The sequence below is a fragment of the Physeter macrocephalus genome, chromosome 5 (genome assembly GCF_002837175.3).
Source record: "Physeter macrocephalus isolate SW-GA chromosome 5, ASM283717v5, whole genome shotgun sequence".
NCBI classification, from domain to species: Eukaryota; Metazoa; Chordata; class Mammalia; order Artiodactyla; family Physeteridae; genus Physeter; species Physeter macrocephalus.
The window spans coordinates 46,924,695-46,939,140 of record NC_041218.1 but is presented as its reverse complement, the minus strand read 5'-3'; the positions used below and the strand labels follow the sequence as shown (position 1 = coordinate 46,939,140).

Genomic DNA, 14,446 nt, shown 5'->3' with positions numbered 1-14,446 from the left:
CTACCCACCCAAGACCCAGTTATCCAGGGATTGAGTCCTGCCTCTACGTAGCCCCCGACACCTGCGGTGCCCTGGCCCTTGCCCCTCCCTTGGGGGCACAAAGAGGAGCTTGGCTGGGAGGTGGAGACCTCAGACCCAGCAGGCAAGCGCGTGTTTACAGCCTGGCTCCCGAGGATTTATTAGATGCTCACTTTGACACATGTCTCCAGGTTATATGCACAATCGCATTTTTAAAAAGTGTTTTGAATCCTTGATTTATCTTTTTGTCATTGTTTTTCATAATAGTTTTCACTCAAAGGCAAGAACATGCTTTTAAACTGACCTTTTAAACTTTGTAATGCTTATGCCACAAAGGGACACATAAAAGGAACAATAGGGCATTCCCTAAGTGTGAGCATTACCGAAGTCTCCTCTGGTGAAGAGATCTATGGGAAACGGCACAAAACATCTGAGCTGGGCTCTCGCAGCTGATGGATGGCCTCAGGGTGGACGTCTCATGACCGGGAAGAGGCCAAGCTGTACCCTACACAGCAGGAACATCATCCCCGCCCTCTCCTCACGGCTCGTGGCCATCCACGTGCCCCTGTGGCTTTGCCCTTGGGAGCCAAGGGGACAACTTGGGAGGTTTGGACTTTGTCTCCTGGTCCACAGGAAGCCATGGAGGATTCTGGGTAGGGAAAGGAAGCATAAAATAGAAAAAAGAGCAACACAGAGCATTTGGAGCCAGGGGCCTGGGTTTGAGCCCTGGCTCTGGCACTTGTAAGCTGTGTGACCCGTGTGAGTCACCTAGCTTGTGTGAGGGTCACTCTGGTATTGGCACCCATGTATGGAGCAGTGACTAGGTGCTGGGCACGCAGGATACAGAGGCGATCAGAGAACCTCACAGTCCTTTGTTCCTCCTTGACTGTTTCTCTTACTGTGTGTATTAGTTTCCCATGGCTGCTACAACAGATTACCACAATTCAGTGACTTAAAACAACATGAATTTATTATCTCACTGTTCTGGAAGACTGAAGTCTGAAATCAGTTCCACTGGGCTAAAGTCAAGGTGTTGGCAGGGCTAGTTCTTTAACAACTAGAATCTGTTTCCTTGCCTTTTTCAGCTTCTAGTGACCACCCGCATTTCTTGGCTTGTGGCCCCTTCTTCTGTCTTCCAAGTGCATCACTTCTACCTCTGTTTCCATCGTCATCCTACCTCTCTTCTTCTGTGTGAGATCTCCTTCTGCCTCCCTCCTACAAGGACACTTGTGATTAGGTTGCCCCCACCCGGATAATCCAGGCTACTTTCTTCCATTTCAAGATCTTTAACTTAATCTCATTTGCAAAATTCTTTTTGCCATATAAGGTACCATTTTCCATTTCCAGGGATTAGGATGAAGATATCTTTGGGGACCATTATCCAGCCTACCACAGCATGTCCTAGTGCAATTTATGTCTGTTTATTGTACACAACTGGGTCTCCCTGGGGCAGGGAGACAGACCTGCTGGACGGCTGCCACATGTTTGCTAAGTGAGTGAAGAAATAAATGAATGAATGCGTGCTTTGGATTTGAGAGGAAGGTAACATTCCAACGGGGCTGTAGAGGATGAGTGTGAGTTTGCCAAAGGATATTCTAGATGGAGTGAACAGCTTGTGAAAAGGTGTGGAGGCGTGGGCTGAGAGGTTAGCGTGGAGGACATGCAGGTGGAGTGGGAGAGGGCAGAGGGAGGTGATGCTGGGGTCGTCGGTAGCCAGGTCACAGGCAGCCCAGGGGACACACTAATGGGCTTGGGTTTTGTCTCATGAGGAAGCAGTGTATGTCATGGTTGCTGCCATTATCTTTGGAGTCATTGCTTAGGTTCACATCCCTGTGCTGCCACTTATTTGCTGTGTAACTCTGGGGAAATGACTGGACCTCTCTGAGACTCAGGGCCCTGACTACTTCCTAAGGCTCTTTTGAGGAGCAGATGACTTTTGATGCTTGCAAAGCACTTAGCACAGTGCCTGCAACAGTCAAAGGAATCAGAAAGTATTTGCCGCTATAATTGCCATCATTTTCATAAATATGATGTCTCTTGTTGATGATGATGTTGGGGAACCTTTGAAGAATTTCAGCCAGGCCGTGGCATGGTCAGATTTGCTTTCTAGAAAGATGCCTTTGACACTCATGTGAAGATGTGGGGACCAGCACGGGGTGGGGCATCACACGGGGGGTCAGGGAACCAGTTAGGGGGCTGTGAGAATGATCTGGGTGAGAGACAAAGAGGCAGAGAGCAGAGACGGGTCCAAGAGAGATGTTGTTGCCATCAGGGTATTCCAGAGATGTCTTTACTCCTGATGTTCCCGGCTCAAAATGGTTCAAGGTGGCTTTTAGAGACCATCTAGCACCTGCGCCTCAGTCCTTGCTTTTCAGACACCTTGCCTTAGTCTCTGGGTGAAATAGTGACACAGGGGATAGAAGGGATGGGACTCAGGTCCTCGGCTTTAGTGGCAGTGAGGATGGGGTTGGGGAGAGCTGTGGCTGGCTGGTGGAGGCTTCTGATGAAAGTGCAGCTCCTTATTGCTGGGCCCTGGGGAGGGGGGCACAGCGTCTGTGTTGCTCCCCCTCCCCTCTACATCCTCCTCTTTCCAGCTTGTTCTTTCACCATTCCCCACAAGAACACTTGCAGAATCCTGGTAGCCTAGGGGCGTAGGAATTTTGTGGTTCTGTGTTGAGGAAAACGGGCTTAGCTGAGTGGGGAAGGATGAGGGACTGCCTGGGAGGGAGGGGGAGGAGCTCTGTGTTCCAGCACCAGAGGAAGAAACCCAGAGTCCAGAGCAGTACGTGCTCAGGGGTTCGGTACTGCGCGTCCTCCGTGGTCTTCCACTCACGCCCCTTCATACATCTTCAGGAGGAAGCCAATTCAATAGAACCTACCGTGGCAAGATTATGATTGTTACTTCAATCATATCTTAGCCTGCAAGGATGTTGGAGGAAAATATATTTCAATGCCACGTTCAAAAGAGCTGTCATTTTTAACATTGTAAATGGATTTTTCAAGGGGGTGATGTAATGTTGTTATTTTTAATACATTCTTTTTAAAAAATGATTTTACTTCAGTTCAGATCGATGCATGCTGGAGGGAAAAAAGAGCCAAAGAGAGCTGAAATACAGGTGGGCCATTTAAAGAAAGCTCTGTGTGCACATCTCTGAATTTACAAGTCAGGATCACAGTATGTATTCTTTGGTGCATTCTCGAGGTTTCTGATAAATGGCTGCTGATAGCTTTACAAGAAAGCTGGGAGAAAGGAAACAAACAAAAAAATGAGATAAGAAAATCTGTGCAGTGATTGCAGGAGCTTGATGTGTGCGTGTGTGTGCACGTGCACGTGCGAATGTGTTTCCCACCAGTATTACAGTGGCATCAGCAAATTAGCTTGCATTCAGTTCTCGGGAAGTGTCAAACTACAGGGTCCATCGTCCTATACTGGCGTGTGTGTGTGTGTGTGTGTGTGTGTGTGTGTGTGTGTGTGTGTGTGTGTGTGTGTGTGTGTGTGTGTGTGTGTGTGTGTGTACAGAATTGAAAAGCGCCCCAGAGGTGATTTGGTCCCATCCGATATGGAACCTGTGGCTCAGTGAGGGAGAGTGCTGGTGCAAGGCACACACAGAACAGCCGGGCCAGAGCTGGAGAGAAACCACCTCCTGAAGCCCCATCCAGTACTCTTCTCTGCTGTTTGCATTTCTCTGTCATTCTCCTATGGTACATTGACATTTCTTTTTTTTTATTTCTAGGAGTAATCAGTTGTCAGCATCCAACAAGGTCGATGGGGAGCTGGGTGTGCTGCAGCTTGGTGGGTACCACTGGGGCCTCTGTGCTGTGCCCATCAGGGCCCAGGGGGTCTTCATTTGGTCTGCCTGGGAGGTAGTGGGTGGTAGCGCTCTCTGCTGGCTGGGGGGTGGGCTCCTTTCTTCCCACCTGACCTCAGGAAGGAGGGGCTGGCCCGGGGAGTAGAGCAGGCTTCTCTCTTTTTTGGTTGATGTCCAGATCCGTCTTCCACTGCCTATCTCTCCCGGAGAAATCCTTATAAGAAGTCTGGACATTTCTAGATTCACACTGGGAGAGAGGGGGCAGAAAAGCCTTTTCTGCATTTGGAGGTTCTTTTAGGGTTACTCAGAACCTATAGAAGTCTCTAGAAGACAGTGCTCAGTCAAAATATTAGTATATCTCTGCCTGGAGAAGCCCATCCTTTAAACATTTTCCCCCACATATCATTGAGGTGTAAAATACAAATAGTGAGGCGCAACAGTGCACAAACCTTTAGTGTTCAGCTCAGTGCCCTTTCACATGTGTATACATCTGTGGACCTCCTCTGCAAGATCTAGATAAGAACATGTCCATCCACTCTTTCGTTTTGAAGCCATCTTTTTTTTTTTCTCTTCTGGAATTCTCTACTCCCCAAAGACTGATGTGTTTGCAGGCCTTGGCAAAAGCCAAGAATAGAATAAAGGAGGACAACCAAGGACCAGACATGGAAGGACGAGGCTTGAGTGCCGTTGACCTTTGCTCTCTTCCTGGAGGCCAGCAATTTACCTGTTGGACCATTTTGGCGTACAAGAACTGAGAGCTGCTCACACCCTTTTCGTCTCCTTTTAAGCACTCCCTTTAACATGAAGGAAGAAAGCAGCTCGCCCTTTAGAAGTGACTTGCGTGAGACATGCCGTCTGACAGTTTGCTTTGATGAAGTTGAAAGGCAGGGGCAGGCCTCCGAATGACGGAGGCAGGGGTTTGTTTATTCTGCTTAGTTCTCCTCAGAGGTAAGAGTTCCTCAGAGGTTTGGTTTTTTTTAATTTTTTTAAATTTTTTTCTGCGTTGGGTCTTCGTTGCTGCGCACGGGCTTTCTCTAGTTGCAGCGAGCGGGGGCTGCTCTTCATTGTGGGCGCGGGCTTCTCATTGCGGTGGCTTCTCTTGTTGCGGAGCACGGGCTCTAGGCGTGCGGGCTTCAGTAGTTGTGGCACGTGGGCTCAGTAGTTGTGGCGCACGGACTCAGTAGTTATGGTTCACAGGCTCTAGAGCGCAGGCTCAGTAGCTGTGGCGCACGGGCTTAGTTGCTCTGCGGCATGCGGGATCTTCCTGGACCAGGGCTCGAACCCGTGTCCCCTGCATTGGCAGGCGGATTCTTAACCACTGCGCCACCAGGGAAGCCCCCTCAGAGTTTTAATCATCAGAAATGGCTGGTGGGATCCTTTGGCCCACACAGGAAGAGGCAGATTTCACTGGGCACACGGCTGTGCGGAATGAAGGCCGGAGCTGGGAAGGGCTGGCATCCGAAGCCTTTCTGTGAAGCGCTTTAAGATTTTCGAATGAAAGCCACTCCTGTCTGGACATAAAGTGAAGCAGTTCCCGGCCTTGGGAACCCAGAGGGCTTCTATTGGGAGGAAGGCTTTTAGCAGTTCTCTCAGAACCCAGCTGCTTGAAGTGTGTGTGCCTTTTCTGGAGGGAGGCCGACCCCTCTTTGCTGGTGGCTCAGCTGACGATTTAGAGAAGAAGACGGAGATAAAAGATAAGAGGGCATGCAACCCAGTCACCCAGAGAAAGGGGAAGAGAAGTTTGGGGTGGGGGGTCAGAAACAGGGAATAGCATTCCCTTCCCCATCCCAACTCATCTTTCTTTGGTTCAAGTCAGCAAACTTTGGTTAGCATTACATGCCTGGGCACATACAGGGCTGTCAAAAGCACTTTTCATCACTGTGATGAAAAGTGGCCTTGCCTTCTTGGAGGGTGGGGCTGGGTGAGACGAAGGAATAGAGGTGACCCCTGATAGCAAAACACAAAGCGGATGACCAGCAGCTCCTCACTGCTTCAGGAGGTGAGTAGGCCAAGTCTGTGGTGGGTTCCAGAAGTTTCAATAGTGAGGTGGCATTTAGACTGGGCTTGACGGATGAGCAAGGTCTTGTCAAGCAGAGATGTGAAGCGAACGATGTTTGAGGCCATCTCTGGATGTGCGTGGAGGATGGATTTTAGGGGCAGGAGTCTGCACGTTTGGGAGACTGGTGAGGGTCTCTTGGAATAGTCCAGAGAAGAGGTGCCTGGGGCCCTGTTCTATCTGGGGAAATCCTATGGGTATTTCAAGACCCTGATCAAATATTTACCTCTTATGGGAAGCTTCCCTGACCCTTTAAGGCAGAATTATTTGCCTCTTCCCCTCTGCTCTCATAACCTTTACACCCGTCTCCATTTTAGCACTAACGTCATGTTCTTTGTTTGGGGCTCTGTCTCTCCCTCTAGGCAGTGAGCTCCTTGAAGGCAGGGGTGGTGTTTTCACCATCTCTGGACCTCCTCCGTCCCACATAACCACTGGCACATCATGCGTGTTCAGGAAAGTGCTTGATGAACAAATAGAAAAATGACAACACATTCCTGTAACAGTGGGGAGAGAAAGGAGGGTGCAGTGTATGAGGATTCTGGAGGCAGGATAATCTGGAGGCTGGAGCAGCGTGGCCTGTGGGAAAGGGTTGAGGTTTTGGCCTGGGTCCCTGGTGGAGGGTTAGGGAGATGGAGTCTTATCAAAATGGAAGCCTAGAAGGTTTCTGTGCTGAGAATCCTGAGTCCGGGGCATTGGGGCGCTTCCAGGAGAAGACGTCTTGCAGTCAGTGTGAAGTACTTGGTGGGAACCTGGAAAAAGACATACACGGGCCTCTATTAAGTACTACCAAGTATATGTATATGTTTTCCTCCAAAGGGTAAATAAAATGGTATGGGAAACAAAATCCCTTGCTTCTTTTCAACCAGGCATTTACACCAGGGCCTTAAAAATAGCATTTTCAAGCCACTGGCATTTGCAGCTGGTTTTGTCTGCTTGGCCAACATGTCATGCTGGAGTGCTTTGTTTTCCTTTGCACGCCCATCCCGCCACGTCTGGACCTGCCTCATGAGGTCCTGAACCAACTCTCTGCACAGGCGCCAGCTGCCTCCTGGCAGAAGCCTAGGGAGTCTGCCTCTTCCTGGGGGCTCCATCAGTCAACTCCCCTTGGGCTCCCAGCCTCCAGCCTCAGACTTAGTTCATGGGGCTCAAGCAGAGCACGTTTCAACCCTGGTTCCCTTCAGGACAGCCTTAGACTAAACAGAAGCCTCCAAATAGGCTTAAATCCTGCCCGCTGTGGGCCTCCAGAAAACAGTCTGGCCGAGACGTCACAAGCACCCTTCAGGGCCTGGCGGAATCACTCAGTTACTCTCCCCCTCCGTTTTGGCCCTCAGATACCTAGGATTGGATTAATCACACATCTCTGTTACTTAATTAACATTCTCAGTATTGATCTTTGCAAAGCCTGCTCCTTGGCCTCCCTCTTGCCTTTCCTTCCTGATTTCCCTTTAGCCTCATGCTACACTCCCATGACCCTTGTCTCCATAAGCAACCACTCTCATGTATTTAGTGATTTCTTTTTGCTTGTGTATGTTCTTGCAAAAATGTTTAGTGTTGTTTTGTGTGCATGTGTTTACAATGGATGTAAATCGTGTTGTGTTATACATCCCATCTGCTTTCTTACTTTCTCTACCCAGAGCCATGTTTTCAAGACCCGTGTGTGTTGCTGGGTGAATGTCTGGTGTTTATTTCAGGTGTTTTTGTAAGGCCATGGTCACAGGGTGGCTTTTTTAGAGACCCTAACTAAGAAGGGTTCTCATGGAAATTCCAGACTTGTTTACAAATTTTGTTTCACTCTAAAGGTAAAATCTGTCTCCATTTCAGTGGACCGAGCCTCTAGGAGTTGGCCTTGTGCTGTGCCTGGTCCTCCTCCAGGGGAGAAAAGGAGGTTGTAGAATAAGATTTATGGCACGTGTTCTGGGGATGTTGGCCTTTGCACACCATCTCAGAAGATGCGGGGCAGGGACTGTGACATTTCTGTAGTCCCAGATGCACAGAATTATGGCAGGCAATGTTGGTTTCTATACAGTGTGGCGTGCTTTTTAAATAATCATTTAATCTTGGGGAAAGGGGGGTGGAAAAAGTCTCCAGAGGCTCTCTGGAGACCGGCCTGCCCAGCTTTGCCAGCATAATTGCCTTGGGTTGTTTTCACTTGGGTCCTGCATCTGAGGGTTCTGGTAGATGCTGCGGCAGTGTGTATAATGGCGAGAGGGAGCCTCACCGGCTGGGAAGGCACAGGCTGGTGCTGTCAACACCCACTCTGGGACCCTCTCTGGGCCTCAGTCACCCCAGCTATGAGAATGTGACTTAGTGTCCCTTCTGGCTGGATGTCCAGGGAGGTCTGACTGGCAGGATGGCAGAGCAATTAGGAGTTGGCCTGGGTTTATATTCTATCTCTGCAACTTTCCATCTGTGTGACTTTTGGTCAGTTACTTAACTTCTCTAAGCCTCAGTTTCCTCATCTTTAAATGGGGATGATGATAATTACTCTCTCGTGGAGCTGTTCTGGGGCTTAGATGATAAAACACAGATGGTAAGTAAATGAAAGCCACAACAGTGATAATCTATTATCACTATTTTTATTCTCTCAGGAAGGGCGGCATTTTCTTTCCTAATTCCTCCCTCTTCATGTTTGTCCTCAGGGGGACAGATTTGTGGGTCACGCCCACCTTTTGTAAGAATTGTATCTGAGCCAGGCTCTTCTGGGCCTGACTCGACAGCTTAGGCCTAGGCCCTTGTTCCCGCATGTCCACAAGCAGAGCTTTCTAGTGGACTGATAGCCAGTCCCATCTGCCAACATCCTTGGACCAGCGTGGGGTGACAAGGAGCAAGGGCTCTCACTCTGCCTTTTTCCTTCTGATGAAGGCTTGGGAGCCTCAGCGGGGACGGGGTGGATGGTGGAGGAGCCCTCCTCTCATTCCAACCACCTCCAGACTCATCAGTGTCCTGGGTGTTAAACGGCTTCCTAGTCTGTTCTCTGTGAGTCATAACAAGGAGCTCACGTGGCCACGGTTTTCTTTCAGAGGATGTGGAGGATGAGTTGGTAAGGGAAGAAGTCATCCTGTCTCCAGGCTCATCAATGCTCAAGCTACAAGTAGAGTCAAAGCCCATCGACCTCTCAGTGGCAAAGGTAGGTGTCGGTTGAAAAGTGCGAGGTGATGTGTCTGGATTTGAGTTGGTGTGAATTGAAGGCGTCTGGATTTGAGTTGGTGTGGATGAGGTGACTTTCATCTCTCTGGCTCCATCCATCCCGTTATAATCTCTCAGTCACTGTTAAAATGGAAATTTGCGTGTGATGTGGAAGAAAACCTGAACGGAGAGTCAGGAAAATGAGGGCCTAGTCCTGGCATCTCCCTCTTCTTCTCTGAGACAAGAGGTGAGATACAACCTCCTCCCATTCAAACATTCCAGAATCCAGCTTTTCTTTTGGTCCAGAGCTCTGCTTCACCATGTCCGCAACCGGTAACTCCAGGGTTGCGATGGGAATGGGATAATTGTCCTCATTAGCTTGACTGTGCTCCTGCACTGGTCCCCTGAGCTGGGCTCAGGCTAGGCTGCAGTGAGGGAAGGACAGGGAAGTGTTACCAATTCCTCAACGACACCTGGGTTCACACCAGTGACCTCCTGGGTTCACACCAGTGACCTCCTGGAGTCACAGGACTTCGGGAGCCGGTTCCTGGCCTTAGCAGCCTCCTCTGTGGGAATGTCCTGGATTCCTCACCATCTCTGCTGCCATAGGGCCTTGCCCTTCTCCGTGGCCAGCGGTTCCTGCGGGATGGAATGCTGCTCCTGCTGTCCTCCACTGGCTTTTCAGCCAGGATCCAGGAGGGAAAAATAAAACTCCTGGGGACACAGCTGACCCTGTTCTCTTCCTACTTACCAAGTATTTACTCAGCCCGCAGATGAAAAGTTACAGGTTTTTCTAGAGGTTTTGTCCCTCCCCATCCTTCTCCTCCTTTTCCCTTCCTTCTTTTGAAACCACAGGGAGAGGGTCAGACACAGTTAAGTGGCCCCAGCCTGGGAGTAAGTGCTCTGGTTGTCTGTAGCCACAGGGCTATGATTCTTTGCAGTGGGTACCGCTATTTTGGGAAGCGTCCTCAGAGGCCTCTAAAGACCACCCAGTAGTAGCATCTCCAAAAGCAGCTGAAAAAACCGAGGCCCACACAGAGAAAGGAGGACCCAGGACACATGGTGTCCACAGCAAGCAGGACCCAGGTTTCCAGGCTCGTAACCCTGTGACCTGGCAACCATACTGTGCCTAGCTGGGAGCTGTCATTCTATGACTGAGAGAATAGACATGGGCTTCAGCCAGAAAACTCAAGGTCCTATAGTTTCTAGGCTCTTGGGGAAACTCAGTCCAAATACATGGATGATTGTAGTTGGTGCAAGAAGGGGAACCAAGCCCTGACAGACGAATTTACCCACCCCTCTCTCCTGTGTGCCACCAGCCCACATTTGATGACGTGTTGACAAGCGCTCTGTCATAGAGATTTTCCTTGTACTTAGTGAAAAGAAAAAAAAGAACCGATTCTAGAGGGAAACATGAGTCTGTAGGAAAGATATGACCTGGAAAGAGACGGTCTGAGGGGGTAGTGACAGAATCCACATGCTGGCCCTTCAGATACTCTCGGATGTAAAGTCATGGTGGAGAGAGAAGAGGCAGCCGTCATGGGGAAGGGGCAAGTGGAGAGAGGCTCTGCTTTCCCATCCATGGGCTGGTCAGTGGGGAGGGGTTGGCACTTTCTGGGGCTCTGGAGGGTGAGGCTTGGGTTGATGGGAGATCAGTATCAGCCAGAAGTTTTGAGAACGCAGGGCTGTGAAAAAATGGAGGGGCTGCCTTGGGAAGTGGTGGGAACCCTCTTCACTTGGTGGTTGGAGTGTTCAAGCCAAGTTTATGGGGGGAACACTCCCCGGTGAGGTTGCAGAGGAGATTCTTACATGTAGGAAGGGGCTGTACCAGTGTGGGGTTGGCAAACTTTTTCTGTATAGGGCCACATAGTGTATTTTTGGCTCTCGGTTTCAACCACACAGCTCTGCCATTGTAATGTAAAAGAAAACACAGACAATATGTAAACAAATGGGTATTGCCGTGTTTCAATAAAACTTTATTTACAAAGCAAGTGGAGGGTCGGATTTGACGTATGGGTCACAGTTTGCTAGAGTACCAGTTCTCAAACTTGGCTGTACATTGGAATCACCTGGGGAGCTTTTACTAGGACAGATACCAGCGTCCGACGCCCAGGGGTTCTGCTTTAGTTGGCCTGGCATGGGGCCTGAGTGTCAGGATTGTTCAGGGCTCTGTAGGTAATTATAATGTGCAGTCAAGAACCTCCAAGGTCTTTTGTAAAACTAAAATTTTGTGTATCAAGGAACTTCTAAGGAAGCTCAAAAGATTTTGGCCTGGGTCAGCACAGGCTGGTAAGGTTTACAGATATTCCAGAGGTAAGACCCTGAGGGTCCATTTTCTCTTTCCTCAAATATGAGAAGAATGGGTTTGCAAAATAAAAGGAAAATAGATTACCCTGCTGGAAAACAGAGTACCCTGCTAGAATTCAAGACCAGCTCCTGTGGGAATGCAAACACCCAGCAGTGTACTGTTGTTTGCTTTTAAAACAACCAATACAATTCTCTCTTCTTTTGACAGGACATAAAGACCATTCTGTTTGGTTCCAGCTTTTGCTGTTTCAATGAAGAGTGGAAACTTCAGAGTTTTTCCTTTAACGACTCAGCATCATTAAAATTTGGCATCGTGCAGAACAAGGCAAGTTGTTTTTAAGTGCCCCCCGGGGACCCTGCTGTGGGCCCATCATGGACAGGGGCACACGTCCCCCAGTTTGGTAAATCCTGTGGGTGTTGCCTGTGCCAGCCCCTCATTTGCTGAGTTGTCACCCAGGGCAGGAACTTCACGTGTGGCTGGCAGAGCAGAGCGGGGCAATGTGACTGCTGCCGTGAGGGGTGCATGATGCTGGAGGGGAGACGGAGCAGGAGGGGGCCCTGTGTCCAGTCAGGGGTACCAGAGAAGGTCCTTAAGCTAAGTATTGAGAGATGATTTTGCAGGTTGAGCTGGAGAAAGGACACTGGAGGCAGGGGGCAGCATGAACAAAGGGAGGCTGTATGAAAATACAGGGACTGCAGGAAGGGGCAAAAGTATCAAGCATGAGGACCAGAAGTGTGCGGGGAGGATATGATATAAGACAGGGAAATGTAGGTAGATTGTGGCAGGATTTGAACATGGCTTATACACAGTTGCCAAGATACACATTTTCAGGGCCAGAAGATACCGTAAAATCCGGCAGCTTATCCAGGTTCCGTTTCTCAAGCCCCAGGAGCCTCCCCCTGCCCCACACTGCCTGAGGAAGAACCCCAAGACCACCCACTTCTGCCCCTAACTTGGCCAAGTCAGCACATCTTCTTGCACCCCGAGTTCAAGGGCACCCACGGCCCCTGCTCTGACAGTCCTTGTACTTGTTGATGCCTACAGGGGTGAGCTCCTCAAGGAGCCCTCTCCCTCCAAGACACACCTACTAGGTGCTGAGGCAGGCCACCGGCCGGGGAACAAGATTGCTTACACAAGCGGAGGCTGCCCAAGGGGCTCGCTTATAGCTGAGATGGTCAGGGAAGCCTTCCTGGAGGAGGAGGCCTTTAGGATGGGCCTTGAAGGCTGGGTAGACAATTGACACCGTCAGCCTGTGGGCAAGAAAACATGTCTCTGGATGCCTGGACACCCATGGTGACAGCCCCTGACGGGTTGTGAAGAGTCACTTTCCCCCCATCACACACCACAGACTTTGCTCCTTCCTCTAGCGATGGGCACCTGGGCCTCTGTCACCCCCTCTCTGTGACTCAGGGTCAGCACTTCACAGAAGTAGTCGCCACGCAGGAGACCCCTGTTTGAGGCTCTGTAACCCGTTGGAGGAGGCTGGTTCTGGAGGAGCAGGTGGCCCTGCCCTGGGTCAGTTCTCACAGGCACTGACGCGCGTCCTTCTTTGCAGGGTGGTCCCTGTGGGGTTCTGGCAGCTGTCCAAGGCTGTGTCCTACAGAAACTCCTGTTTGAAGGAGATAGCGGAGCTGACTGTGCTCGGTAAGTCAGCGCTCATTCCAGCAATAGCTTCTCTTCCCAAGGCTTCTCCTCACTGTCCAGAAAAAATAAGCAAGGAAACGTGTGTTTGTTCCCTGATATTTCCCGTCTTCTGGAAAGGGAAACGGTGGCTGGCTAACAGGGCCAGTGCTGACCAGTTTAAATGACCTGCATGCCATTTGTGTCTGAGAGCAGGGAGGCTTGTTAAGTCCTGTGCCACATGGGAAGTGGCAGTGGGAATAGCCCTGAAACTCAGGCCACCCCCTCCTCAGGAGTGGAGCACAGCAACTGCCCAAATCCCGTCCACACCCAGGTCAGCCTGCTGACCCCTCCGCTGAGCCCAGGTCTTCCCTCCCTCCCCTCGTTCCCCCACCTCTGCTAACAGCCATCTCCACACGGTCCAGCCAGACCTGCAGGATACGGCTTCCTCCCCTCGGCCATTCTTTCTCCACCTCACACACTGAGTGTTTGTACACAGCCCCTCATTCTCATCCTCACTGCCTCCACAGACATTTCTGGAACATTCTCTCTGTGCGGGTACCAGTGATTCAGAGAGGAATAGATGCATTCTCTGTTCCCCAGAGCGCTCTGTGAGGTTGAGGGGTGGAGAGAAATCCATAATCCTGCCTTGCGGTTGGTGCTCAGGTAGAAGGATTATCGAGGGGCTACCCAAGGCTGGGGCCAGCTTGGCCAGTTTGAGAAGGCAGCCCTCTTACCTTAACCAGTAACTGTGTGCCCAGTGGTACTGAGTCACCCTCAGATTTACAGAACTTCTGGCACTTGTCTTTTTTTCTTTTTTAGTTCAAATCTAATATACATACAGAAGAGTACACAGCTCAAAAAAGGGCAGAGCTCATGTATGTTCTGCTTAGTGAATTATTGCAAAATCACACACCCATGAACACAGCACCCAGATTAAGAAAGAAAATATTTCCAGCTCCCTGGAAGCATCCTCCTGCCCAGTAGATACCTCCATTCTCTTCTCCAAAGTTGTGATTAAGTGGATTTGAAAATCACAGCTTAGTTTTGACAATTCCTGAACTTTAATTAAAGGGACTTGCCTTTTTTTTCTTTTTAAAGACAACAAGGCCCATCCCCCATTTATTCACGTTCAAATTCCTGGGAAAGGCACTGGTTCCCCAGACATCCAGCCAAGCTTGTACAAACAAAACACATTTTACCAGCTTAGAGGATGTGGCCTTAGACAGGATCCAAGTGAAGGTGGCTTTTCTTGCTTGGCATTTTAGAATTTGTCCGATAGTATGATTTGTCTAATTACTTTACAAAGTAACAATCAAGGTGCTTGGTTTCAAGCTGAAAGATGCTCACCATAAGCATAGTGTAACTACAGCCGGAAGCCCAACGACACAACATCTGCACAGCAAGGTCTGACCTTGCGCTGTTCTTCTCCCCAGTGCTTGCTCTGGAGTCCAGTCTAGCAAAGTGTGGCCCGCACAGTGAGTGTCCGATGGTCAGGGATGCTCCTGG

General features: G+C 49.9%; 1 protein-coding gene across 1 annotated transcript in view; it reads left to right on the top strand.

The window, feature by feature from the left end:
- Nucleotides 1-14,446, top strand: part of MINDY4 (MINDY lysine 48 deubiquitinase 4) — a 105,405-nt gene that overhangs the window by 52,710 nt on the left and 38,249 nt on the right. The window contains exons 6-9 of the mRNA XM_007130014.4: nt 3,753-3,811; nt 8,904-9,010; nt 11,525-11,641; nt 12,873-12,961. Coding sequence (XP_007130076.2) covers nt 3,753-3,811; nt 8,904-9,010; nt 11,525-11,641; nt 12,873-12,961 — 372 coding nt within the window. The remainder of the gene's footprint in view (nt 1-3,752; nt 3,812-8,903; nt 9,011-11,524; nt 11,642-12,872; nt 12,962-14,446) is intronic.